The 27,901-nt window shown below is 49.6% G+C and overlaps 2 protein-coding genes across 8 annotated transcripts in view; both read left to right on the top strand.

Annotated features, from left to right (window-relative positions):
• SRGAP2 (SLIT-ROBO Rho GTPase activating protein 2) overlaps window positions 1–25,990 on the top strand; it is a 224,934-nt gene extending 198,944 nt beyond the window's left edge. For 2 of the 7 annotated variants that reach the window (XM_084865844.1, XM_084865843.1), the window contains exons 15-24: window positions 655–732; window positions 1,638–1,772; window positions 3,909–4,014; window positions 8,492–8,716; window positions 12,183–12,262; window positions 14,838–15,018; window positions 16,358–16,504; window positions 19,630–19,671; window positions 19,852–20,176; window positions 22,647–25,990. In XM_084865844.1, coding sequence (XP_084721970.1) covers window positions 655–732; window positions 1,638–1,772; window positions 3,909–4,014; window positions 8,492–8,716; window positions 12,183–12,262; window positions 14,838–15,018; window positions 16,358–16,504; window positions 19,630–19,671; window positions 19,852–20,176; window positions 22,647–23,030 — 1,703 coding nt within the window. In that variant the 3' untranslated portion in view covers window positions 23,031–25,990. Of the gene's footprint in view, window positions 1–654; window positions 733–1,637; window positions 1,773–3,908; window positions 4,015–8,491; window positions 8,717–12,182; window positions 12,263–14,837; window positions 15,019–16,357; window positions 16,505–17,419; window positions 17,596–19,629; window positions 19,672–19,851; window positions 20,177–22,646 lie in introns of those variants that run through there. The other 5 variants (XM_084865846.1, XM_084865845.1, XM_084865848.1 and 2 more) reach the window with 3 other exon arrangements.
• Window positions 1–27,901, top strand: part of IKBKE (inhibitor of nuclear factor kappa B kinase subunit epsilon) — a 251,761-nt gene that overhangs the window by 195,108 nt on the left and 28,752 nt on the right. The gene's annotated exons all lie outside the window — the stretch shown is intronic.

Raw genomic sequence — 27,901 nt, 5'->3', positions numbered from 1 at the left:
GCTGCCTTTAGCCCTGGTTGTGTTGTTTAGTTGGTTAGAGTTGTCCCCATACACCAAGGTTGTGGTTTTGACCCTTTTTCAGGGCACATACAAGAAGCAACCAATGAATGCATAAATAAGTGAAACAACAAATCAGTGTCTCTCTTTCTCCCTCTCCTCTCCCTCTCTCGTTCTCAAACCAATAAAATGAAAGTTAAAAAATAAGAATAATAAAGCATGTTACCTTTCATGCAAGAAAGAAGAGGGTGTAAGAATATACATGTGTCCTCTCACTTTTGCAAGAAGTAATACAGGAAGGATGAATTCAAAAGCTAATATTTTATTGGCTATCTACATGGATGGTCATTATTTTCATGGGGATATGGGCTAGCAATTCTGAAGCCATTTTATATGTATTCCAGGATTGAACAAATAAATATATTGTTGACTTAAAGAAAGAAAAAAAAGTACATTGTAGCTTTAAAAAAAAATACACACACACCAAAAAAAAAACATTTGTTCAGTTAAATTGAATTTGCACATGTGTTCTCCGTTGGCCTGAAGAAGGGAGAGAAGGTTGCTTAGATACTCGCTGGCTGACAGAGGCGGACGTGCAGCTAAACTTGGAGCTGTGTGAATTTGCTTTTTCTTGATCACTTTTCCCTGACTTTTCAGGTCTGCAGCATGAAGGAATTTTCCGGGTGTCAGGATCCCAGGTGGAAGTGAATGACATCAAAAACGCCTTTGAGAGAGGTGAGAAAACGGCTTGGGAAATAAGACCAAATGCCCACCACCCCCCTTCCTCCCCCCTCATCCCGGACCATTGGCTCCACTCCTTCTCCCTGAGAGGTACCCAGAGGTTGGAAAGCCAGCTCGCCTCCCTCTTCAGCCTGGCACCTGCTCTGTTAAAGACATTTCTCCTTAGATACGCAGGGAGATGGCAGTGTCCATCTCAGCTGCCTCCTTCTCAGCTCTATTCATCCTGTTTCCTGGATGTTAACTTCCAAGAAGTTAACCATGGTGTCTGGGCAGTATATGGCTTCACCCGGAACCTTTGGTGGTTGTTAATATCAAGGCTAATATGCCTGTTCATCGTAGCCCATTTATTATTCTGTGGGCTATTAAGGTAATGGGCAAGCTTTGGCAATTTCCGTCACTGTAATGGATATATATAGTTTCAATTTGAGGTTGGTCCAATCATTAAATCTAATTACATCTGCTAGGAAATTTCCATAGGGAGCTCCAGCATGATTGTTCTCTCGCAAGTAGGTATCCTTTGTTGCAGGCCAGAAGGAGTGTGAGCATCGCAGAGGGGCTGGCCTCCCTGGCCTCGCTTTCCTCCCCCAGGAGCTCCAGCCCAGCCTGGTTTCGTGATTCTCAGAGAGCCAGTTGCTGTGCCCCATCCCCAGCCCATGGGGACTGTCCCTGAGCTAGTCTGGCACAAGCGTATTGAACTCCTCTGGCCCGGGGACCCAAGCCTATGCAGTCATTGCTTTATTCAGTTCCTGGGTCACCCTTGTCATGCCGCCATGCTGGACAAAGAGCTGATGGACTGGGATGAAGAACTTGACTAGGTCACCCCTCCCCCACCACCTCTGCTTCATCCTATGTGTTTTGCCTCTCTCACCCTTTTTGTTTTTGGGGGGTTTGCCTATCAGGAGAGGACCCACTGGCTGGGGACCAGAATGACCATGACATGGACTCCATAGCTGGCGTCCTGAAGCTTTACTTCCGGGGGCTGGAACACCCTCTCTTCCCCAAGGACATCTTCCATGACCTGATGACCTGCGTGAGTAAGTACCGTCTTGGCCTCAGACTGGTCTTTGGGCCAGAGGGTCTTGTAGCAACAGAGAAATTTCTACAGGGTCTTTTTTTTTCTCATAAGCTTTGCAGTAATGTTTTCTTTTTTCACTGAAGGTTTTCCTCCTCATCAACACTCCTTTATCCCTTGGGGGGGAGGGAAGGGGAGGGGGGGGGGAGGGAGAAAATGACATTTCAGTTAGTGTGCCTGGGTTTTTTCTTCCTGATTCACCTTAAATTCCTTTGCTTCTCTGGTCTTTGTCTTCGGTAAAATACATTCATATTCATATATAAGACATAGTCCTTTTCAGTTCTGGAAGCTGATACATCAGTGCTTATGTTTTTCATGATACACAGGGAGAAAGCATAGGTGTTGCAACTATTTGCTGTGTGTTGTTTTGCACATGGCATGCTTACTTGGTGGATATTTTATTTTTTTTATTTATTTATTTATTTATTTATTTATTTTAATATATTTTATTGATTTTGTACAGAGAGGAAGGGAGAGAGATAGAGAGCTAGAAACATCGATGAGAGAGAGTCATCGATCAGCTGCCTCTTGCACACCCCCTACTGGGGATATGCAAGCAACCAAGGTACATGCCCTTGACCAGAATTGAACCCGGGTCCCTTCAGTCCCCAAGCCGACGCTCTATCCATTGAGCCAAACCAGTCTCGGCTACTTGGTGGATATTTTAATACACGTTCTTCTAGGAATAAAAACCCTCGGGGTATTAAAAGCAGCAATAGCCCTGGCCGGTTCGGCTCAGTGGATAGAGTGTCATCCTGCGGACTGAAAGGTCCCGAGTTCAATTCCAGCCAGGGGCACATGCCTGGCTGCAGGCTTGATCCCCAGTGGGGGGCATGCAGGAGGCAGCTGATCAATGATTCTCATCATTGATGTTTCTATCTCTCTATCCCTCTCCCTTCCTCTCTAAAATCAATAAAACATTTTTAAAAAAAACACAAAAAACATCAATATATTTTCACAGAGAGGTAGTCTATTTTATCCCCTTGCGAGGTTCTCTGCCTCTTGCTCTAAAGCGATCCATGGGAAGTTGGATTAATACCAGTCATTCTAGAACCACATTTCATTGGATTGGTGGCTCCAGAGGCTGGAGAAGGCAGTGCCTTTGAAATGGAGAAACCAGCCTTTTCCCCAGATCCACCAAGATCTCCTTTCCCCAACCCCCACCCAAAGTTTCCATTTTGACTCATATGCCCTGAGCACTGTCCTCTGTTATTCTGAGAGGAAAGGGCCTGAGCATTCAGGAGCCTCTTGTTTTACTTGTTGACCCACTATTTGTGGGAGTCTGGTGGAAATGAGTTCTTTGGGTGAGCAAGTACATGCATTCCTTCTATTTTCTTGTCTTTTTCTAAGACTGGGCCTAGGTTGAATATCTTAAGTAGACCAGGATGACCAAGACAGTACGAGATACCTTGAGAATGCTCCTCATCCACTGCTTCTCATTTCTTTTTTACAAAAAGATACTCATAATATCCACACGGCCCACAGGAAGTGGGAAGCTGGCCATGATGGAGGCCACTGGCCTGGGGCCATACCTGTAATTAATCCGTTCATAGCAAGAGTCAGGGAACTTCTTTGGTTTTCTCCTAGCTATCACTGTTAACATGGGCAGCCATTGCTTGTCTCTGGACACATTTTTCTCATCTGCACTGCAGATAGGGAGGGGAAGATAAGCCAGACTTGTGCAAAGGATAAGGCTATGCATGGGTAGAGCTAGCAGGACAGGACTTGCCCAGGTTCCCTCCCTCCTCACACATAGGCCTTCCAAGGGTGGGTGTTGAGCAGTCATAGCAGGTTCATAGGTAGTTCCTTATCTGTGGTTGTCTTAATAAGAGGGTAGATCCTTAGGGAATATCTCCAAACCCTTCTGTGCTCAAGGAGCATATACCTTAAGTCCTGCCCCGGTAAGTATCTGGAGCCAGCATATCCTCCCACCCCTCAAGCCACAGGGATGAAATGCCTTGAACAGTGCACCACTGTTGCATAGACTTGACCTTGCCACTCTCTGTATTACACCTGCCGGTAGTAGGCTCCTCTTCTTTACCGTTACACCCTGGGATCTCAGCCACAGTGGAAGTAACACATGGCTTTCTTCTTTCAGCAATGGACAACCTGCAGGAGAGAGCTCTGCACATCCGGAAAGTCCTCCTGGCTCTGCCCAAAACCACTCTGATCGTCATGAGATACCTCTTCGCCTTCCTCAATCAGTGAGTAGACTTCCCCGTCAGCAGCTGTGTCAGACCTTGGCTTCAGCCACTAGAAGTTTACACACAGATCTGTTGTCACTTCCTCCAGCCTAGCAATTACTGAGCACTTACTATGTGCTGGGCACAGATGTAGGTGTAAGAATACATTGCAGAATAAGAGACGAAAGTCCTGATACCATTTAGCTCACATTCCAGGGGAGGAGACAGAAAATAACAGAAACTTCAGTTAGCAGTAAGTGCTTAGGAGAAAAATAAAGAAGCGTCAGTTAAGGGATGGAGTGCAGGACTGAATGGGGCGGGGCTGGAAGGGAGAGAGCCTCCATAGGGGACGGTCAGCACAGGTCTCCCTGAGGAGGTGGCACAAGCAGCAACCTGGATGAAGTAGAGGAGGGAACCACGGGGATGTTAAAGACTCTCAAGACCTGTCAGTCATGGTTATAATGGCTTGTATTTGAGAAGCCATGTGATCTTTGATCATATGATCTGATCTATATGTGTGTGTTTTAAAAACCCACCAACTGCTTCGTGGAGAAGTTACTGTAAGAGAAAAGGCTGTGAAGAAGCAGAGGTTATTGTACCATCTCGGCTGGGGTGGGGGAAGGGTGGCTTAGACTGGGGAGGTGTTGGAGGGTGGTGGGGAGGGTCAGGTTTCGGATCTATTTTGAACATGGCATTGACAGGACTTCCGGGTGGGTAGGGTGTAGAGTGTGAGGAACAAGAAGAATTCTGTCTTTTTAGCACGAGCGATAGGGAAGTAGTGATGCCATTTGTGGAGTTAGGGAGGACCAAGTGTGAAGGAAGGAATCAAAGCCAGGTGCCGATGCTGGCATGTTAAGTTGAGGGCCTGCTGGGCCTCCAAGGGGAGATGGTAAGTTGGCAGCTGAACATGGGAACTTGACACTCAGGGGAGAAGCGTGGAGTCAGTGTAGCTGAAAGAGGGGTCTGAGGGACCTTGGGCTTGGCCAGAGCATCTCGTCCACGCAGTGTGTTCTTGCCCAGGGTGTTGGAGTCCCCATGTGGCAGCAAAGTCAGCAAGCGAGGACATGTGATACTTGTCTAGGCACTGGTCTTTTCACATTGCCTTCACTGCAGCATCTCCTTCAGCCTCCTGGACCAAAGGTTATAAATGGGCAACCTTAGGGCCAGATAAGGCCCATAGATGTGTTTCCTTTCAGTCCACTATCTCTTGAAAATATTGAAACGCTTAAATACCAGGGGTATCCTTAAAAAATATCTAGATTTCTAGCTTCTCTTGGAAACATGGTTAGATCTGCAGTACTGGATCTGCCTCCCCACGGGGCAGCAGCTCCCTGTGGAGTAAGGACTGCTGTCTAATGAGGCAGGTACTGCTCCATTCGCCAGACCCCAGCCCTCCCGAACACCTCCTGATACTGAGGATGAATTCAGTTGCTACTTATCATCACTAATGCTTTATGGTTTTTTTATATAGTGGAGACATATTTTTATAGATCCATGAATCTATTAAAAGGAGAAAATAAAAATTAGACCAAGGGGCTTAGGGTTTTTAGCACATATTTCTTTGTGGAAAGGAGGGGTATTCCTAGTTGATTGGCATCTACTTCAAAGGAATGCAAGTTTAGAGACCATTTCATGCGCCTCAGCTTGCTTACAAGTGGGCCTGGCTGTGTAGGTGTCTGGGTTAGTGACCCCAGCCTGGGTCACTCACTCTGCCTGTAGCCCTGTTGCTGGCCCTGAAGAGTGACTGAGGTGCTGGCTCTGCAGCCTGCCTCCTCCACATGCCTGTGTCCCTCCACTCCTCAGCCAAGCCCTGGCTCAGCACCACAGCTGCCTTTGAGTTCAGAACCCCCATGACTCACACAGTCACATGCTGCCCAGTTAGGTAATGAATGCCTGTCAGGAGAAGCGGGTAGGCTCTTGTGAATCAACTACTGCGGAATGTCCGCAGCCCTGCTGTCCACTCCTGGACTAGAATCAAGGATCTGGTACCAAGAAACAGTGAGAATATTATAATTACAGAAACTATCTATGGAACCCCACCTGTGTGCCAGCCACAGTGCTCAGTACTTTGCATTTAATCTTCACAACAGCCCCGTAAAGTCCATTTTATGCCTCCATTTTCCAATGAAGAACCTAGGGAACTAGATAAACTGGCAAGCAGGGGAGCTAGGACTCAAAACCAGGTCTTTGTGACCCAGAAGTTCTTGGGATATTTTGGTGTGTTTTGTTTGTTTTTTCTTTTAAATGTAATCAAAGAGGGAAATGCACATCGTTAAAGAGTAAAAAGTCCAGGAAGCCTGATTTTCTCATTCCCCCAAAAAGCCTGTGTTTCCAGCCATAATGCTGAACCTTTTGAAGTTGCACAAAAGCTGATGAGTTGGAATCAATTAGGAGGATTCCCTGGTGTTATAGACCGAACTATAAAAATATAGCACAACTCTTAGAGGAGACAGCAAGTATATAAGTTGATGCAAAAAAAAAAATTTTTTTTTTGGGGGGGTGCTGTTAGCAATATTATTTAGGTGTTTCCTTAAAGATCAAAACCCAGTGTTTGAGGTCTTATACGGGGTACGGGCTTCAGTGTTTCCAAGGACCATGAACACCATTAGATACAAAGTTGTGTGTGTTTATATGTGCACATACATGAATTTTCTGAGGAGAGAATTGCTAGTTTTTGTCAAATTCTTGAAGGAGCTTATGTCCCTCCAAAAGGCAGTGTCCCACGTTGACCCTAGGTGTTTCTTTGCAGATTGGAAGAGAAGGATCTTGGTCTATATTTTAATGGACCTGGACCTCTGAGACCATAGTCCATGAAGATGTATCCCTGCATTGCAGCCACCTATGACTTACACAGGCCTTGCTTTAGAAGGCTCAGCCTCGTTTCTCATCTCGCAGAGCGGGCCTGGATTCTCAGGGCTAGAGTTTGTTTCCCTTTGACGATAAGACATCCCAGAAACTTCTAGTCTCCTTCCATGATACCAGAATATTGTCAGATCACACTACAAACACAGGGCCTGCCTCCTCCGGGGCCCTCCATGACACCAGGAACCAGCCAGCCTGTGATTCACTACAACTTGTGGTACCTCATCCCCAGTTGTCCCTGCTGAGGTTACCAAGGTCATTTCCAGTCTCTCTCAAGTTTTTATTTGACTGAGAAGTAGACTTGGAAACATCTCCCAGCCTTTTCTGAATCTGCTCTTTTAGCTCAGGAGCCAGAGAAGGATTGCAAAATTAACTTTTTTATGACCTCCCAAGAAGCGATCCAGCCCCTGAGTTCTATAACCTCCAATCGCCGCCCTCCCTGCGTTTGACGAAATCCTAGAAAACAGTGACTCTGAGGCATGACAGTTGCTCACATTCTCTGGGCCATCTCAAAGTTTCTGCAGGCATTCTCTAAGTGGGCAGTCTATCAGAATCTTCAACAGAGGAGGGAACCATTGAGATAGAGACAACTAGGTAATTGGAATCTGGATGTGGGGTGCACTAGAAGTAAACTGCCCAACTCACATGAAGTCAGCTGAGTCTCAGGCCTCCGTTCAGCATCAGAGGGTTTGGGTGTCTTCTTAGGCTCTGGCAGAATCCGGCGCTGGGGACTTTCTGCTGATGCCCCGAAGGAGGCAGAGCTCACTGTTTTGCAGTTGGGGGGTAGAAGGGGGAGTATATCCAGAGCTGGCCCAGCCTTCGGTGCCTGAACAAATAGAGGCCAATGGGAGCCAATCAGTGCTGTGGCTCATTGAAGGGCTTGGGTCCTTGGCCAAGATTGGAGGTGTGGCTGGAGCAGCTGCTGGCTGGAAAGAGGGAGTTCCCAGAATAAATAAATATCCGATAATGAAGTCAGACCGCATCCCGAGGAAGCCTGAGCAGGAGCTGAACAGTGTGCTGACCTTTTCCGGAACAAATCCTGAATGTAATAATAGAGGAGGATGTTATGAAAATGAAAAACAATTGCATTAGCTGTTCCAGAAAGAACTCCACTGGCTTGATGGAATATAAAAGCTAATCGATAGGCTCTTAAACAAAATAAGCCTAGATCTTCGAATGGAATATCCCCAATAACTTGATTATTTTTCTGTGGAAGAAGGTACACAATGCCTGTGTCTTCTAACCCTATTATGACCGGGCCAGCCTGAGGTCTTCGTCTGCCTTGTCAGCTTAGAGGGTCTTTTGGAGAAGTATCCAGCTATGCACGGTGGATTTGGTGGATAAGGTCTGGGGTGGGATGGTAAGTAGAATTTGATCGGGGAACTAGAGAGAGAGGGGATGAAACATGCAAGGAGGTACTCTGCTTTGTCTTTCCTTGACCCCTGAATGACCATCGTGGTGGTCATTCCCACCTCCTCCCCTCATGCCAACATTTTAGAAGGGCTCTGATGCCCAGGAGAGCAGGTGGCAATTTGCAGAACTTCTGTTCTTGCTCTTGGCTGTGCCCCCTGTGATTGTGTTTCCTGAGCATTCATGCGCATGCTTTCCAGCTTGCACCCTTTCCCTTCTCCTCCAGTTTGTCACAGTTCAGTGAGGAGAACATGATGGACCCCTACAACCTCGCCATCTGCTTCGGACCCTCGCTGATGTCAGTGCCTGAGGGCCACGACCAGGTGTCCTGCCAAGCCCACGTGAACGAGCTGATCAAAACCATCATCATCCAGCATGAGAACATCTTCCCAAACCCCAGGGAGCTGGAGGGCCCCGTCTACAGCCGAGGAGGAAGCATGGAGGATTACTGGTAGGGCGCCAGGGCTGGAGGAGGGGAGGGCATCACCCACCCACACTGACCTGGGGGCCAGATGGCCAAGCAAGACCAAAGGGAAATACCCAGACCTGCCCAGCCTCCCACTCCCAGGCTCTTCAGGCTGTCAGGGTCTTGGGTTGGTGTAGGCAGTGGCCCACCTTGACCCCGCCTATGGAGGAAGTGCCATTTCATGCCACCTTTCTTTCATCTGATTCTGAGTGGTGAGGGACCATTCTGAGAGATAATGACAATAATAATAGTAATAATACTACTCTCTAGGAAAGGGGATTTTCTACAGTTGTTCACCAGTGTCTCTCAGAGTTCTGCTCTGCTGTGCATGGTGCTCGAAACTGTCCCGGTTCCCGGGGAATTTCATATTGGGAAAGGCTTAGATACAGGGCATAATTTGCTGGCTGGGCATTTGTAAGATGACCATTTAGGGTGATTTCAGAAAATCATGAAGGGAGAGAAGCTCCATTTTCAGCAGGCTGGCACAGTTTCACCCCGAAGTGGGATTCAATTCTGTGCGGCAAGGTTTTTCATGACCTGGCCTGGGAGCAGAGATATGACAGGATCCCAGGCACAGAGGCCCTCCCGCTGGACAAACACTGAGTCACTGTTTCCATTGTACAGATAAAGTCACTGCCATGCAGGCCACCCCACAGTGGGGATTCCAACCCTCATCTCTCGTCCTTTAGTACAGGGCACCACCCACTGCCACCAGGAAACCACTTACCATGTTAGTTTGCCACTAAACACAGACATCCGCCTCTCTCTTTTACTCCCTAACCTCCCTTACCTTCTCCTCTCCCCGTCCCCTTTCTCCCTTCCCCTAAAAATGTTTCAGCCTGGGCTGAAAGCGTAAGCCAGCCCAAACCAGATTCCATCCTAATTCAGCATCTGGAACCAATTCAGCGAGCCCCATTGCTGTGGACTGAGGTAGGGAGAATAAGGGAGGTTGTTTACTTCATGAGAGGCCGATGGGTCCATGCTTGTCCCTGATCCCCTGCTCAGGGCGTGAGGAAAGGGACATCCGTGTGTGGTGATCATGAAAATATCACTGACATTGGGCTTGGTCTTCTCCACTGTCCTGCAGACCCCAGTACCTGGGTCCGGGCTGGAGAAACCTCAGCTTGCCAGCTGGAGAGAAAGCTTGTTGTCACTGACAGATGGTTGGTGGGACGGGGGAGGTTGTTCAGGTCTCAGCATGTTGGCCGAGGAGCCCCAGGGAGCTGTCCTTGTACATGTGACTGGGAGGGTCAGTTTCCCGCTTGCACGAGTGTTGGGAAACTATGGAATAATGTTCCCAATTCCTGCTTTACTTTCCTTCTAAAGTCTGCCCTCAGTTCTCAAATATGAAACCACTGCAGGCTGAGCTTACCCCAGGACATGGTCCCTCACAGCCCCTCCCCCGTGGTCCCAGCCCAGTGGATCAGACGGAACCCCGGCAGCGGGTGGGGGTGGGGGCTCCAGGGGCACAGACGGGAGGACACCTTCCTCCAGTTCTCTCCAAGGTGTTCCCCTTGGCCCCATGCTGTTTGTTATACATCCAACATTTATTAGCAGCCTCTGGAAGACCACACATTACTCAGGGAATGTTATACCATAGCCTGGGTAGGAGGGCCTGGGCCTCAGGCCAGAGGCACTTGGAGGATCAAGAGTAAATGACTTTGGGGTTAAAGGGACCATCTCAACCCTGGATTCACACCCACTCAGAAGGCTCCCTTTCCTTTGGGGAGAGAGAGGTGCCAGTACTGTGAGCTAAGGCCATGAAGGAGGTGGGGGAGGGAGGGGTGGCAGTAGGGGTGTTAGAGTCCAAGGATTCTGGAAAGTGGCCAGGAGCCCAGACAGCCAGGAAGAGGGAGCACAGGCCACTAGGCCTCCCCATGACTGTGAAGAGGAGAGGCCATTCACCACATTTACCACCCTGAGACCGGACGGCTGCTGGGTGGCTTCTGAGACCACAGGGTTGGGCCTGGGGTATTGCTGGGGTGTGGGCGTACAGTGAGGAAAATGGGATTTTAGGGCAAGAAGGAACCTTAGAAAACATCTCTACCTTAGAGCAGTGCTTTTCAAAGTGGAGTCCTGGGACCAACAGCACGTGGGGCTGATTATAAATGCAAATGACCTAGTAAATCAGAAACTCTGGGGCCGAAACTTCCCAATTCCTGTTTTACCTTCCTTCTAAAGTCTGCTCTCTGAAGTTTGAGAACTGCCCCCTAGTGGATGGCTTGGAGCCCTGCAGGAAAGTGAGCCTTTGTCCTGTGCATCCCAAGGGTTTCCAGAATGTCACCAAACTCATCAGTGGGTTTTAGGCTCAGAAAACAGTGAAAAATTGTGCCCAGATTTTTGGACAAAGCGGAATCCCCATTCATGCACCCCAGAATGTTCTTTGGAGCCTGGAGAACCTCCTTGGACTTGACTGACTCCTAATGGGGTTCATGCTGAACTGGTCTCCTGGTTTTGGGGGACCTTTCTAGGAGTGAAGGACCCATCCCATGAAAGGGAGAGGTATGGGCTCAAAGGTGGACCCTGAGGCCAGGCGGTGGGGCTGCAAGGGTGGTGGTTCTTCCATAGAAATACCTGGAAAGACTCACTCATCACTACCCCGTGCCAGAGAAAGAACCGTTAGACATGAACGGGGGTTTTCTACCTTACTAAGCACTCTGAAGGCCACGAGCCAAGAGATCAGGCGGCAAAACGACATTCCTAGTAACTTCCCTGGCCATTCTTGATCCTTATTCCTGAGGGATGATTCTAGACGGAATGAATTTCTTCAGGAATTTGACCTGACTCTCTTTCTTGTGCTCTCGCGGAGTTCGGCCCGCAGCAGACTCCTCTTCCCATCCTTTTCTGTGGCTCCCCTCCCACTTCCTTTCCAGTACCTGGAGGAGCTAAACTGCAAGGCGTCCTAGAGACATCAAACAGACTGAGAAAGAAGGAAAGGAAGTACCGCTTATCAATCACCCCCTTTTTTCACCAAATCCTCATATGACCCTGAGCTATTCTGACCATTTATAGATTAGGTAACCGAAGCTGGAAGAGACCAGTAACTTGCCCAGGGCCACACAGCTTCCAAGTGTCAGAGTGGGTTTTTGGATCCGGCTGTATCTGATACTAAAGCCTAGTGTTTTTCTTCCACCGTGCTCCCTCCAGGAACTCATTCACCCAGAGAAACAGCCCTTGAGGAGTTGGGTTGTTTTGTAGTTTTGAAAAAAAATTATAATTGAAAAGGTGTTCGCTTGTGTCAAGATACTCCAAGCAGTCTGCAGCTTTTGGAACTGGCTGGAGTAGGAGCCTCAGGAGCCTTCTCGGTCATTATTGGCATCTATGGGTAGTGTGCAGTCAGGATAGAGAGAGCATGAGGTAGACTCCATGCCTGAGCCCGAGGACGCTGTGGGAGAGGAAGACAAGAATTCTGTGAGCCCGCTGAGCCTGGTTACTCTCGCTTCTGTTGCAGTGACAGCCCTCATGGAGAGACAGCCTCGGTTGAAGACTCCACCCAGGATGTGAGCACCGAGCACCACACGAGTGATGACGGTACGTGGTCCTGCATGGGGTCCGCAGGGCTACCCGGGTGAGGCCATCCTGTGCTCCCAATGAGCCTTCCCCCAGCAGTCCCCTGCACACAGGCAGCAAACCCTTGCCTCCCTTCCCTGTCTTAAAGAGGCAGCCCACCTTCTCAGACAGAGAGGTCTCTGTATCAGACCAGAGGTGAAGACTAGACATTTCATCGCCCCTCAACCTCTTGCCCCAACACCCTGCCCTCGCCCACCTCACAGCTCCTTGTCTCGCCAGCATGTCAGTTCCTGTCCCAGCCCAGACTGCCGCCAGGGAGCTAGAGACCAAAGTGAAGAGCTCATTTGAAAAGCAATAAGCCCGGGAATACAGAAGCTGGGTGCCAAGACTCCAGCAGAAGCCAGGGGGGAGTGGGAGTGAGGATGCAGAAACCACACGCTCTCACGTCTACTCGCTGGAAAGACTGACCCTTTCCAGAGAGCGCAGACCTGCGGGCGCTGCGGCCTGGGGGGTTGCGTCGGGATGTGGACACAGCTGCCGGCCCCGGGCCCCTCAGCAGTGATTACCAGGGACTGTCCAGCCAGCACCTTTCCCCCTCCTTCCAGTAGTTTCGTGCCCCATTTCTGGATCTCTGGGGCTCTGGAAGGCTCAGCAGCTGACAAGGGGCCTTAGAATTTTCTGGGCATAAGAACAAAATGGCACAGTCTGCGGGGCTTTCCCAGTTCCCGCCTTTGCAGTGAAATCTACGATCCTCAGCCAGCTCTAAAGGAGAAAACATTAGGGCTATTATTCAGGCCCTGATGTCAGATGGATCGGTATGATGATTTGCCACATGGGAGGAAAGTGGGTGAACTAGGGAAATATGTATTTGGTTAGAGCCTGCCGTGGGCCCACCAGTGCTAGAGGCTTTATATGTCTTATGACCTAATCTCTGGTGAAATAGATAGTGCTGCTATTTTTTTTAAAAAAAACTGAGGTTAAGAGGTCAAGTGCCATGCCCAAGGCCATGCAGAACTGAGAGTGGGGTGTGTAGCAGGCCTTCTCTGGCCTACCTCCTGTGAAGTCTCAGCCTTTGGCCTTAGGTTCACTTTGGTTCTCAAATTCCCAGACAGGGCTGATTGAGTTTCTTTCATTTACTCTGAATAACACACCTCAAATCCTTTCTCTAAAAGTAGGCATATAAATAAATGTGTAGTATAATGTGCAGAGTAATGGCTAACACATGCACAACATTTACGATGGGCCAAGCACTTTTACGAATTGCTAAACAAACCAACCAAACAAACAAAAAAACCAAACGCATGGATACAGATGACAGAATGGTTTCTGGAGGGGTAAGGGATGAGGGGAGATGAAGAGGGTAAAAATGGTCAAATATATGGTGACAAAATGGGAGTAGACTTCTAGTTGTAAGCACACAATAGAGTATGCAGATGTCAGATTATAAAGTTGTACACAATAAATTCATTTTTTTGTTTATTTGTTTTTTAGTACATTTTTATTGATTTCAGAGAGGAAGGGAGAGGGAGAGAGAAATAGAAACATCAATGATGACAGAGTATCATTGATTGGCTGCCTTCCGCAAGCCCCCTACTGGGGATTGAGCCCACAACCCAAGCATGTGCCCTTGACCAGAATTGAACCTTTCAGTCCACAGTCCAATGCTCTATCCACTGAGCCAGACCAGCTAGGGCAATAAATTCATTTTTAAAAAATTATTAACTCCTCAGGACAATTTTATGAAGAAAAAAAACACACACACACTATTATTATCCCCATTTAATAGACAAGATTCAGGCTCACACAAAAGTAAACTGCATTAAATTTGTAAACCCCTTTTATTTTTCCAATCACAATTATGTACATTTTCTCATATATTGTCCACAAAATGTATTTCTATATTTTGTTTCTTAGAAAGTTGATTGGGCAACTTATTTTCTCTTTATTGAAACTAAAATCTCATGTTCTACTAGAAACCGTTCCACCGTTCAACCAGTAGCTATAACACACAGTGACCACCAAGGGGCAGATGCTCATTGCACAGGCCTGGAAACATGGAAGACTAATGAATCTCAGAGGGAAGTGGGGAGGGCAGGAAAAGATTAACCAAACACCTTATTTGCATACTATAAGTCTGATGGGGTCCCTCTGCCTGGCCTGGGGGGGTTGGGCCAAATCCGTGCACCAGGGCCTCCGACATCCCCCGAGGGTCTCTAGTTATTTTATAACCAGAAAAGAAATGATGCTTCCAAATACAGTATGCCAGTTCAGTGATAGGGGTTGGCCAGAGAAGTTACTATAGGAAGCAGGTGATATTCGAATTGTGACTTCATGTGTTTCATCAATCAGATGAGAGAGACAGGGATTCCTGGTGGAGGGAACAGCATGAACAAAGGCCAGGAAGGGCATACAGTGCGCTCAGGATGGTGGCACAGTTGACACAGGAATTACCTGCTTTAAACATTATCCATGGCTTATTTTTCACAGAAGGTTATCTTCCCACCACTGTAAGTTCAGCTCATTGGGCGCTTCCGCTCAGTTTCCTGAGTCTGTGAGTCCCAGCAACATGTGTTTCCTTCCTTTCCCCTCCTCGCAGAGTGTGAGCCCATTGAGGCCATTGCCAAGTTTGACTACGTGGGCCGGACAGCCCGGGAGCTGTCCTTCAAGAAGGGGGCATCCCTGCTGCTGTACCAGCGGGCTTCCGACGACTGGTGGGAAGGCCGGCACAATGGCATCGACGGGCTCATCCCCCATCAGTACATCGTGGTTCAAGACACGTACGTTGGGCCCCTGCATCTTTAGGGCTCCCTGGCTGCCCTGTGGGAGGGAAACCATTTCTGGAGCCATCGGGGGATGAGGGAGACCAACCCCAGACTCGGTGGAGAATTGTTTTTGATTCTCACCAAGCTATGTTCCCCCTGGAAACGACTCCTCTGCTGCCAGAGAGCGCTCATTCCCACTTACACCTGATGAGTGATATTGAGGGACTATTATTTGACCACTTTCCTTTCTGAAAAGATCAGGTTGGGGAAATATCTTCCTCTCTATCTCCCTCTTTAAAAAAAAAAATAATAAAAATAAAATAGTAACTATGCCCACCCTAACCTGTTGGACCCCTGCTGGCGTCTTTCCACTGAAATGAAAATGAGTTCCTTTTCTAGGAGAAAGCCAGCTTAGGCAGCTTTGTGGAAATGACCAAATCCATTTAACCCAGATGAGGTAGACACGGAGAAAGCCGGGGAGGGAGGGGAGAAGATGTCAGGGAACAGAGGGAACGGCTTCATAGATGGGCTGCTGGTTGGTTCCCGCTCTCTAAAGCCATGTCTCCAGGCAGGGAGGGTGTTCCTGTGCCCCCAGCTAGCCACCCTGTTCCTCTGCCCTGCCTCTGCCCCACTTCCTCCCCTTGGATATGATGCTGTCAGTGTGTTTAGTCCAGTCCTTGATATTATTTTTTAAAGGTTGATATCCTGAACGAGTCTGCACCCTCCCAGCCTCTCCCCAACTCGTTCTGCGGGGAAATCCTACCTCTGTTGATAACATCGCAAACCCGGTGGCCATCTGAGCGTGGACAGGACCCTCCCAAATTTAGCGTTATGGCTTCACTGCGGGACCGAGAGAAGACGGATTGTGGGGGAGAAGGGGTTTCCCTTGGCATCAGTAGCCAGAGGGGCCAGAGAGCAGCGGAGAGACCCGGGACCAGCGGGGACGCTCTGAGCAGGGCTGGATGTCGTGCCTCAACGCCGGCAGCTCCAGAGCCACGCAGAGCGGACTGTCCTTACCCGGGACCTCGGCAGATAATTCGCAACCGGGACTGGCCTCCTCCTCCTCCTCCAGGAGTGGCTCTGGCCCAGCTGCCCCAGGATGGCAGCGTGGGGTAGAAAGCAGTGCCTCGAATCTAGGTGTCCCCTAGCCCAGCTTTCCAGGGGAGCTCAGCGGGATTATTTATTTTTATTTAAACAACCCCCCCAAGGCCCTCAGGTGTCCTGGCCTCTGCTCACAGACCTGGCCTAGTCGCTGCAGCCTCAGAGCCGTCGCGGGGTCGCGTGTGTTTGGGGGGCCATCCTGCCGATTTAACACTGCTCTTTGTGTTTTCCCCGCCTGCCCCTTCTCCCCCAGCGAGGACGGTGTCGTGGAGAGGTCCAGCCCCAAGTCTGAGATTGAGGTCATGTCTGAGCCACCTGAAGAAAAGGTGACAGCCAGAGCGGGGGCCAGCTGTCCCAGTGGGGGTCACGTAGCCGATATTTATCTTGCAAACATCAACAAGTAAGCGCTGCTTTTCATTTTCTGCTCCTCTGACTGACTCTGCCACACCCAGCCTCACCCTCTGGCCTGAGCCTCTACCCGCGCTGCACGGGGCTGCAGCTCCCGGGCCCAGCAGTTTGCATGTGCTCCTCGCTGCTGCGGGGTGGCCCGGGCGGAGGCCTCCCCAGCCTGGCACCGGGCCGGGCCTCCGCCGGCTGCCGTCCTGCCTGGGAAGGTGCTCCCTCTGTCCCGCTTCAGCCAGACCCTTCCTGGTCGTCTGACTGCTCAGCTCTGGCCAAAGCTTTGGTTACTTTAAGCAACTTGGTTTTACACTGTTCTCAGAGGTGCCTTCTCTTTTCCAATTCTTACTCCAGTAATAGTCTGTGATGATGTCTTTCTTGGCCTTGTCTGTGCACAGATCTGAAGTCTGTGTGTCTTCTAGGCTCACGTGAGCCCAGAGGCTTATTCAGATGGCCGTGTCTGTGTCCCCCACCCACATACACCCCATCCTGCACGCACCCGTGAAGGAAAAGCGACCCCTGTGCCCCCAGGAGAGCTTTGTCTGAGCTCTTCATTCCTCGCCTCACTCCTACCTCCCTTCTGCCCTTTCACGCCAGTGGCAAGACCTTTCCATTCCCCCTACTGCTTTCGCCCTGTGTGTTCTCTCTTCTCAGTCCCTTTGCAGATCCCCACTCCTGCCCAGCAGGCTCTTACCTCTGCCCCAGCTTTCACTGTGGCTGTTAGCGACATCCTGGGGGTTTAACTCCACCCACCCCCGAGCTGGCTGCCTAGAGGGATCCCACGCCCGCGTGCCGCTGCCTCCCCTCGAGACATTCAGGTTATTGGAGAACTAATCTCATCTCAAGGGGCCAGACACCAAGTCCCAAAGCCTACAGACCTCTTTCCGCCAGACCCTGAACCTTGGCCCCATGCCAGCAGGAGGACGAGCCCCAGGGCGCTCCCGATGAATATGGATTGGAGATGATGCGCAGTTTTTATTCCCCCGGCTTTGGAGGAATGAAATGATTTGCACACTGAAAACCTGTTAACCATAGCCTCTGGACACTGAAACTGGAAGGAGAATAAAGGATGCTTGTTGTTGTTAAACCGCACCAGGTCGCCCAGATCTCTTGGCTTTTTTCCAACCAGATGGTAGCAGGGGGCGTGGTTGGGACACGTGGCTCTTCTCTGTCTCTTTGGCCCTCAAAGTTAGTAAGTAGCTTATTCAGCTCACTGAGTGCAGTTGTAATCGAAGTCAGGCCAGTAAAAATGATTGAGGACTTTATTTCTTTCCCTCCAGCGTACTGCCCTGCTGGGAGGGAGAGCTAGTAAAAAGTAATTGTGGGCTGATCACATTTTTCCCCCCTTATTTACAAGTCTATGTTAATTATAAACCTATAATCATAAGGTCATAAGCCTATTATTAGCCCAGAAACCAAGGCAGGGTTGGTGGAGGGAAAGTTAAATAATCAGTTAGGTACATATTTTTAAACTGCTACTTATATTTATACATATAACACCATTTGTACAAAGGAATTGTACGGAGTCCTAGCTGAAGTAGTTAAAGGATGAGCATCTGGTGGAAGGCGTTCCCTTGAGCTCCTTGCTTGGTGGCGTCAGGATGGGGTGTTTGGAGAACATGGTTTGCCTGGGCACCGCCCCCACTCATGTCCTCAGGAGTGACTCTGCCTATAACTCCTGCCCCAGCTCCTAGTCCACACATCCCTCCTCAGGCCCCTCACTGCCTGAGTGCCCCAGATTCTCTCTCACCCAGGCACACCTGGTTACCTCCTCCTGTCCCTTCAAGACAGTTCGAAGATTTACCTCTTTGGGGGAGCCTTTCTGACACCCCTAGTTCCTCAGGGCTGAGTTAGGTGCCCTTATTCTATGCCCCTAAAACAGTTGGAGTGTCTTTTGGGACTCACTTACATTCACCATCAGATTGAGCTCCTTGCAACCAGGAACTGTCTTCCCCTCTACATCCCTGGGGCCTGGCCAGGAGCTGGCATGCACCAGCCTCTCCACAGATCTCCTCAGCAGCTTTCGCCTCGTGAGTCAGCCACCGAGTGGAAAAGGAAGTCAGCAGTTATGGGGGTGTGGCATTTCAATTTAATTGCACACATTGATTGAGCACCTACTGTTCTGCCAAGTGCTGATACTGCTTCGTCCCAGGAGTAAGGTAGTCCCTGGCCTCAGAACTCAGTCTGCCGAGTCCTTACATACAGACAGGTAACTAAAAAGGAGTGCAGGAGGGCATGGTCGGCTCTGCCTTCCGTTGGAGAAGGGGTGCCAGGGAAGACTTGGCGGAGAAGTTACTTCAGCTGTGCTCCCTAAGACACTGAGAACATCCTTTTTCCACTCAAGAATGGCTGGCTCTCACCTCTAAACTACCGAGCAGGCGGCTACATGGAATAGCTGCTTTGTGCCAGGCTCTGGTCCAGGCCCTGTGGATATACAACGAGGAAGACCTGACCAGTTAGGAGAACAGACTTAGAATGCTGGCCCTGCCTCGTAGACTAGGTCTACCCCTACCTTCTTACAGCCTCAGCTCCCACCTCAGCCCCATCTCACTTCATAGATTTCAGATCAAAGCTGCTCAGCTGCCACCCCAAACCAGAAGTCCTGCTGCTTCTTAGATTAGGGTCTTTCGTATCTAATTCCAAAAGAAAATGGAATTTTCAGCAGTAGGCAACACCCATTGACTAGGCTGGACTCTGCCAAACCATTTCGTAGGAGAGCCTCAGTGGTCTGAAACCAGTGGACACGGAGCCAAGGTCCAGCCCAGTGCTGGGTGACTCAGGGTCACGTCGATGTGTTTCCACCCTAAGAAAACGCACACGCTTGGCCCTAACCCTGCAACATTGCAGCCTTTTGAAAAAATTTTCTGTTCCATATCTGCAAAATGAGTAGCAACAGCCTCTTGCCAAAGCCCAAAATGATTGCGGCCTTGTAGTCGGAGGAAGAAAGAGGCTACAATTGGAAAAGTCAAGTCTCCTCTTCCCAGCAATTCCCCACCTCCCTGGTGACGGTGAACCTTGTTCTCTCCCTGGGGCCTGGTTTCTGCTCAAAGCAGGTAATAGAGGGGCCTTTCCACGCATCTCTCTCCCATTAGAAACTTTCACTTAACCAGACATTTTTCCTGACAGCAGTACCTTCCACCTTGCGAACTCAAAGCCCACGACTGCCAAGTAAGTACCCACTTCTCTGTCCAGTTGGGGTGGCAGGGGGACCGAGACGTGGCGAAAGCCTCTCTGTGTCCCTCTCCTTCCGGAAGTCCCTGGGTGCCAGCGTCGGTCCCCCTCACCTGTCTTCACGTCCTCGGAGCCAGGGCTCCCTAGTCACCCTGCCCTCTCTCTTTGTGATTGAAGGCAAAGGAAGCGGCCAGAATCGGGGAGCATCCGGAAAACATTTCGGAGTGACAGCCACGGGCTGAGTGGTTCTCTGACAGACTCTGCCTCCCCGGGGGTGGGGGCTGGCTGCCGCCCGTCTTCCCAGCCCATCATGAGCCAGAGTCTCCCCAAGGAAGGGCCAGATAAGTGTTCCATCAGTGGGCACGGGAGCCTCAACTCCATCAGCCGCCACTCATCCCTGAAGAACCGGCTGGACAGTCCGCAGATTCGGAAGACGGTGACCGCCGGGAGGTCAAAAAGCTTCAATAACCATCGGCCTATGGATCCTGAGGTCATTGCACAGGTAACGGGGGGGCTCCTGGACAAGCAGCTGGCATGAGTCTGTCCTGGTCACTGCTGCTTAGTGCGCCCATATTACTTACGACATGACTGGAAACGACAGTGCTTTATACATCATATCCTGAGTTCAGGGACTAGCGGACATCTGGGCCTGATAGGACAGCTTTCCAAGAAATGTGGGTCCCTCTGCCTCCAAGAACTTGAAGACGAAATGAAAGAATACCGAGGCTTCTGGGTCAGGTCTGGGCCGTCTACAAGGCTGTTGTCATTGGATAGCCGGTTACAGACAGAGTGCTTTGATAGGAGTCCATTCAGCCCAAGTGCTGAGGCTCCGATGTCGTTCTGGCCACGCTATGTTATTGTTGACACTATTACAGGTGTCCCCCATTTCCCTTCTCCTTAGTCCCGCCACCCAACTGTGACCCCGCCCCAGGCCTTCCCCACACTGTTGTCTGTCCATGGGCTATGCATATAGGCATATATGTTCTTTGGTTAATCTCTTCCCTTCCCCAGCACTCCCCTCCCCCCAAGAACTGTCAGACTGTCCCATGGATCCATGTCTCTAGATGTATTTTGATCGTCAGTTTATGTTTGTATCACTCTGCCTATGATTCTGTCTCCTAAGGCTAATGTCTAGTCCCTAGCGGCAAATAGATGGTCAGTCAACAATCTGCTCCTGGTCTTGGAGGCCCCAAAGTACTCCACCATGGGGGGCTTAGCCGGAAGGGTTTCCAGCCCAAATCTCCAGATGCAGTGGAGATGAGTTCCGTGGTGACTGGGCTCTTCTTTCCTTGTTTATGCCACACTGACAAGCCTTTGTTTTCCATGAAATACTAGAGATCCGTCCCCACCTCTAAAAATCCGACCACCAGGCCCACTCCAAGCAGCTCATTCAGACGTCTCTCCCAACTCTATAATTTTCATTAGACCAGGTAGGAACTGAGGGCTCATTGTTGCCTTCTCCTGTCTCAACTGAGTTGAGATTCTCCTCGCCCCCCCTTTAGGGGGCAGGAGCAGCTGGGCGTGGTCTCTCTTGGCTTAATTGTGGATCTCCGCTCAGGGAAGGTGTACTTGGCAAGCTCAGTACTAAGCTCCAGGCCGAGATGTCTTGCTTTGCTGGCCTTCTATTTCTGTGCCTCTACTTAAGCTCTTGGCTGCAGTCTGCCTTGCATTGTGGGAACCCTCCCAGCTCCCTCTTTGGCCAGGTCAAGCGGAAGTCAGAATAATGGCGGGACAGGCTCTAGCTGCAGAGTGCGGCCGTGGAGAGCAATGGAGTTCTTCCTGAGCATTTCTAAGGTCTGAGGACATCATAGGGAAACGTGAAATTTAGTCTCTGTCAACAGAACACACGGGTCATCCTGTGGGACAGACACCTTAGTCAGGGGCCTTTGCTTAGCACATACAGTCTTTCAATATGAGCTTAATTCCAAAGGAAGAGCCCTGTGGTGGTTTGACACACAGTGTGGGGAGGAGGGAAGGAGCTGGGAGGCAGCTGGCTGCATACAAAGGCCCTTGGTTCTGCCTTGAGTCCCTGAGCTGAGTGCTCCACTGTGACCTGCTGAAGGTGATTCACCTGTGGGCTCTGGCTCCCCTCCTGGTAACTCTGGTGCCCTCTCCTGGTGATGGGTAGGAGGAAATGGCTTCATGCAGGGGCGGGGAGTGGGAGGAAGTGGGGTGGATGAGATGATCTGATGAATCTTCAGTGCCAGGGCTCTTTGCCCTTTCCTCAGCCCTTGAGGAGGAAGAATTAACCTTTTCACCCTTTGGCCTTGGAGTCCAAGAAATCAAAGATCATACTTCATCTCTACCACTTAAAAAAAAAAAAGTTCATTATGTATGATTTCAAGCATATGCAAATGTAGAGAGAATTACATAATGATCCCATGTAGTTATAACCAAACTCCTGCCCACTCTCTTAGTTCCGTGGTCGGCAAACTGCGGCTCACGAGCCACATGCGGCTCTTTGGCCCCTTGAGTGTGGCTCTTCCACAAAAATACCATGGCCTGCGCGAGTCTATTTTGAAGAAGTGGCATTAGAAGAAGTTTAAGTTTAAAAAATTTGGCTCTCAAAAGAAATTCCAATCACTGTGCTGTTGATATTTGTCTTTGTTGACTAATGAGTTTGCCCACCACTGTCTTAGTTCATCCACCTTTTCTCTCCCCACTGGATTCTTTAAATCCTTCATCCATAAATATTTCAATATTTCAATACATACCTCTAAAATCCAATGACTCTATTCTAAAAACATCTCAACCACTCTTTCCAAAGGAAAAAGAATCTCATGATAATGCAAATCCTTTTGTCCCTTCCCCCCACATTCTGAACATTCATATGTTCAAGGATTTGGGCCAAGTAAAATAATCTGGACATCTCATTGTAGCTGGTTTCTCCACGATCTAGCCTATGGTGTTGAAATAGGATCCTGGGGGACTTCTTCCTCCATTTGCCTCACCTCCTTTTTCCTGTTTTGCAGGATATTGAGGCAACTATGAACTCTGCCCTGAACGAGCTTCGGGAACTGGAGCGGCAGAGCAGCGTCAAGCACACCCCTGACGTGGTTCTGGACACCTTGGAGCCCCTCAAAACCTCCCCGGTGGTGGCCCCCACGTCCGAGCCCTCCAGCCCCCTGCACACCCAGCTCCTCAAGGACCCCGAGCCCGCCTTCCAGCGCAGTGCCAGCACCGCTGGGGACATTGCCTGCGCCTTCCGGCCTGTCAAGTCCGTCAAGATGGCTGCCCCAGTCAAGCCTCCTGCCACACGGCCCAAGCCCACTGTCTTCCCCAAAACAAATGCCACTAGTCCTGGTGTCAACTCCTCGGCTTCCCCACAGTCCACTGACAAGTCTTGTACTGTCTGAGGGATATAATTTAATTGTTCTAGACAAGGGGACTGCAGGGACTGACTGTTATTAAACTCTTCCTATTTAACTAGCTTGGGGACTTCAGTTGAAAAGTAGATTTAAGTTGTTCTTCCAGGAATTAGCCTTCCCATCACCCAAAATCTTGAGAATGAAGCCCTCATTATCACCCTGCCCGGCCCTTCCCACTGCCCTCTGCTTCCCCCAGTCGTCGTAAGTCAGCCAGCCGCAGTACATACTGTTCTTAGGTTAGCCAGAGGTAGATTTTTCCATTATCAGGTCACTGTGAAATCTGGCCAGGCAAGCCATGAGGACATGGGCTCCAGGCTCAGTGCCCTCACACGGGATGCCTAACCAGATGGTCAGCTGCGGACATCCCGCTCTCAGTGACGTCTTGTTTTGGGTACTGGTTATAGAGAATCATATAGTCCATGTAGTCCATTCTTCGTTTTACACACACACACACACACACACACACAGGCTTTTCTAGTCTCTGGCATGTGTAGCTTCTGGTCCTAGACCAGTCTCTTTGTAAGTTATTGTGACAGTTCACACAGGAGCCACCAGGGGTCTCTGTTTCCATTACAAATCTGTCTGGGGCTGGAGAACCTAGACTTTGATATCTCCATCATATAAAATATAGCAGGATGGGACTCGATCCTGTAATCTACTTAGGGATTGGAGACTCTGTCTTCTTTCTACTGGTGTGAGCTAGTCCTTGGTATTTGCTTTTGCTCCTCCTCCATCTAGAGCTACAACTCAGTCTTACTATGGAACTTCTCCAGTTTTCCTGAATGTATAGACATTTCTTGCTTTCCTATCTTTGTCTCTGATGGACCATTTTCCAGTTAAGACATTTTCCTATATAAAACAGTTTTATAGCTGGTTCCTTTTAGGGTAAAGAGTCCTATAAGAGAGTCTTATTGCATTTATGGCAGGTTTGGAAAAAGGTAAGAAATGAATCCTTTTTCCTCCCACTCATCTGGGCACTTAAGACATAGAATTTATTCCTCTATTAAAGAATTAAATTCAGCTTTGCTAGCCCCAAAATTTTTCCCAAATGAAAACGTCTTCTAAGTTCAGCCCCTAGTTTGGTTATTCTCTGAGGTCTCTTTAGGGGCCAGTGGGCTTGGAGCCCCAGGTACATTAAAGGGAGACATTTCTCCTTAAAACATGTTTTCTTTTACCCAAACGACAACCAAGAGAACTGTGCCCTTCTCACCCCCCCCCCACCCTCCTTGGGGTGGGGGTGGGCATTAACATCTTCATAAGGCCTGAATCTAAGAAAATTAAAAATTGGTTGCTGAATATTTTGGCCTTTCTTTGGACTTTTTTCTAGTTCTCCTCCAAAAAGCAAAAATGATGCCCTTGTCTGCTTTAAGCCGGTCTCCAAACCTGGTGCCTGTGATCCCAGCACCCTTGGCATCCTGCTGTCCCAGGACCAGAGCTGGGGACAGATAGTCACACTCCAGGCTCCTGCATCTCAGATACCTACTCGATTTAAACTCGAAACTCATTCCTCTTGTCTGTTTTCGGTTCTAGAGCTACAACTTTTAACCTTACTATTTCCTGTAGTTCAGGAGAGATGGTGAGTTGTCATTCCGGTAGGAAAAAGTCTGAATTTTCTCATCTGTAACCTAGAAGCTCTTTTGGGGCCAGCATTTTGCAGTTGGTAGTTGACTCTGTGGAAGTGGTAGGCTGTTCCCCGTTCTGCCTGAAGGAGAAGAGGAGTTTTGTGGGAAATCACTCATTAGAAGGAGAACCTGCAGCACCAGGAAAACCATCTCAAGAGACAAAAGGGAGACACCAAGAGCTCCTTCAGGGAAGTGAGACAGCCTCTGAGAAGCAGCCACAGCCCCCTGGAGTCCTGGCTCTTGTTGCCCGTTTGGTGGCCAGTCCTTGTCTATCCCCTGGACTTCCACAGGTCTTGAGCCAACAGGGTCTCTCGTACCCGAGGATCTACTTCCTTGCTGAAAATGGATCCCCGCCCTCCACTGTACATTCCTTTTAATCCAACTGATCCACATTGGTACCCATACCTGCCCATCCTCCTCCCTCCGGTGCATCCTCTCTAGGAAAGGGAAAGCAAAGCTTTCTCAATGACAATGCTTCCGGCCTATTCTGTTGTCCCTACCTTGTTTCTCTCCTCCACCCTGTACATGACTTGTCCGCGTCCCCTGGGTCAGTGTCGTCTGCTGATTTGCATCATGAATTGGACAGTGTGAATGGTCACCTGCTCCCCCCGCTCCGGGAGCGGATCTCTTCCCCTTTGGTGCTCCTGACACCTGTGAGATGGTCCTGTCGAGAGGACTGGGAACCCAGAGGAGAGTCCTTCTCGGCAGAGCTCACTGCGGTCAACTGGAATTGAGGTTGCACACTGTGATTTTTATACCGAAAAGCCAAGAGGAGCTGGCTACCCCGGGCCTAGGGACACCAGCCTTCCTCGGACAGGCTTGCCTAAACCAGCGTAGTGTTTCCAACAGCCCCGCTCTGGCCCTTGAGGCACGGATCCTCTTCCTGGTGTGGATTCTGATGGGTCGGTCTTTGGGGGACAGACGTGGGTAGGGTACCAGCATCCCAGTTCAGAACAAGAGAGGAGTTTGCAGCCAACAGCCTGTAAACTGGAAACACTGGTCTCAGCCAACCTCCTCAGGGCACCCTGGTTTCTCCCCAAGGAGACAGGAGAGACGCCAGCAGCAGGACTGACGGACCGCTGGGAGGGCTGGTGTGGATGCACCTCGAAGAGAAGCTCGAGCTTCCAGGGAATTGCAATGTCGTGGCGTCTGACGTGTATGTCACGTTTGTGTACAATGGTATATTCTTTAAATAGTGTTGATAACTGGAATACTGTATGTATGCTTGGAGATGCTTTGTGGGAACCTAAGACTGTCACTCAACAGATGTTGGATTGGGGAAAATCCAAAGCACAACTTCGAAATAAAATACGTTTTTAGGTTTCAGTGCTGCTGTTGACAATCCCTCCTCCCTGAAATCTCCAATCCGCGAGTCCAGCTGCCCAGGAGGGATTCTGCGTGTCTGTGGTAACGAAGCACTGCCTGGCAACAGGAGGAGGAAGTAGGTGGTGTTGGGAGCCAACCACCTTCGCCCTCCCCCGGGCAGGCAGGCCAGCCCAGGTGCATTTAGAATGTGGATCTTCCCCCTGGCGTTCCCATTAGTGTGGAACCTGAGAGGTTGAGTAGAAGTCTTCCCGCTCTCCGTTGGGCGGTCTGTTGCCATGAGAACCATCCCCTCCACAGAACCCACCTCCCCTGTGTTCAGTGAGCATCGTTCTCACTTCTCCAGTCAGATTTCTCACTCAGAGGGAAGGAGCCTGTGAAGTTGCTTGGAGGCTTTGCCAGCCAAAACCAAGGGCGACTGAAGGTTTCAGTTTGACAAGCAAAGTGCATCGTCACTGCCCTTGGCAGTCCCTGCCTCTAGGAGAGCTGACCCACATGCTTGTGCTGTTGGCCTTGAGTACTGGGGCGGCGGGAGGTCTGCAGAAATGCTCTCTCTCCTTTGGGTTGTTTTGTTTTGTTTTGTTTTTAATGAAACCACTATCTTTTTAATATATATATTTTTTATTGACTTTTTTATAGAGAGGAAAAGAGAGTTAGAAACATTGATCAGCTGCCTCCTGCACACTCCCTATTGGGTAGGTGCCCCTGACCGGAATCAAACCCGGGACCCTTGAGTCTGCAGGCCCACACTTTACCCACTGAGCCAAACCAGTTAGGGCTCCTTTAGGTTTTGATTCTAGCTAATCATAAGGTCAAGGATGATGATATTCAAGTATAACCACTTAAATGCATCCTCGAGCCCCAGTTCACACTCGCAGTGGGCAGTGGGCGTATTCGAACACCAGAAGCCCTGGGGGTGGGTGAAGCCTCCTATCCAAGGGAGGGAGTGCCCCGTGTTCAACCGAACACAAGGACTCCTCCTCCAGGCCGGCCACACACGGCCCACTCTGCGGGGCGACGCCTCCACTGTGATTTGTAAATCTTCTGCTCCTGCCCTCACCGTCTGTCCTCTTCCCCGCCCCCGCGTTCATGGCAGAGCTGCAGCTGAGGCTTCGCTGGCTGGTCACTTGTTCTTAACTCTCCTGCTGCCCCCTGCGATGGGTGAGTTCCTGCTTCGGGGTGTGGGTGATGAGCTATGAGGTGGAACTAGTTCGGAAGATGTGAGCAAAGGACCAAAGAACCTTTTCATGGAGCCCTATGGCAAAGGTGGGCTATTCTTTTGGGATTCTTTTAAGTCAGTTTCCATACTCTGATGGGCGCTTGATGGAAACTAGTGACAACAACACAATGGAAGCACAGGCCCATTCCATCCAGAGAGATGCCAAGGAAGACCAGGGGAGTGTGACTGAGGAAACAGTCTCTGGTTATTTCATCATCTAAATGCTCAAGTCCACAGGTAGGTCTTTGGAGCTTCCTTTTACTGGGGAGTTAGCAGACCTGGCGTCTTACGTATGCCAAAGGCTCGTTCATTAGTTAATCGCCAAACTTGAAGTTCCATGTGTGCCAAGGAGTTTCACACAATATTGAGCAGGGGAAGCGGATAATGGAGTTTTCTTTCCAGTTTCAAGGAGAAGAGAGAAATAAGCAAAATAAATGTTACTGTGAGAATGAAACCATGTAGGAAGGTGGTGCCTGAGAACGGCTCATCAAGAATTCTGTTTGGCCTGGTAATGTGATGACTATTGGACATCCACGTGAAAATATCAAACAGACTCTTGGATACGTGAATGTGGAGTTTGGGGGACAGGTCATACCTGAAACAAATTTAGTAACTACTACATTATAGACGTACTCAGACTGAGATTCCCAGAAAGAATATAAAAATGGGAGAATGAGAAGATATCAGTCATTAGA

This window comes from Pipistrellus hanaki (genome assembly GCF_964339955.1).
Source record: "Pipistrellus hanaki genome assembly, chromosome: 18".
In the NCBI taxonomy this organism is placed as follows: Eukaryota; Metazoa; Chordata; class Mammalia; order Chiroptera; family Vespertilionidae; genus Pipistrellus; species Pipistrellus hanaki.
This window is presented reverse-complemented; position numbering and strand designations above follow the sequence as displayed.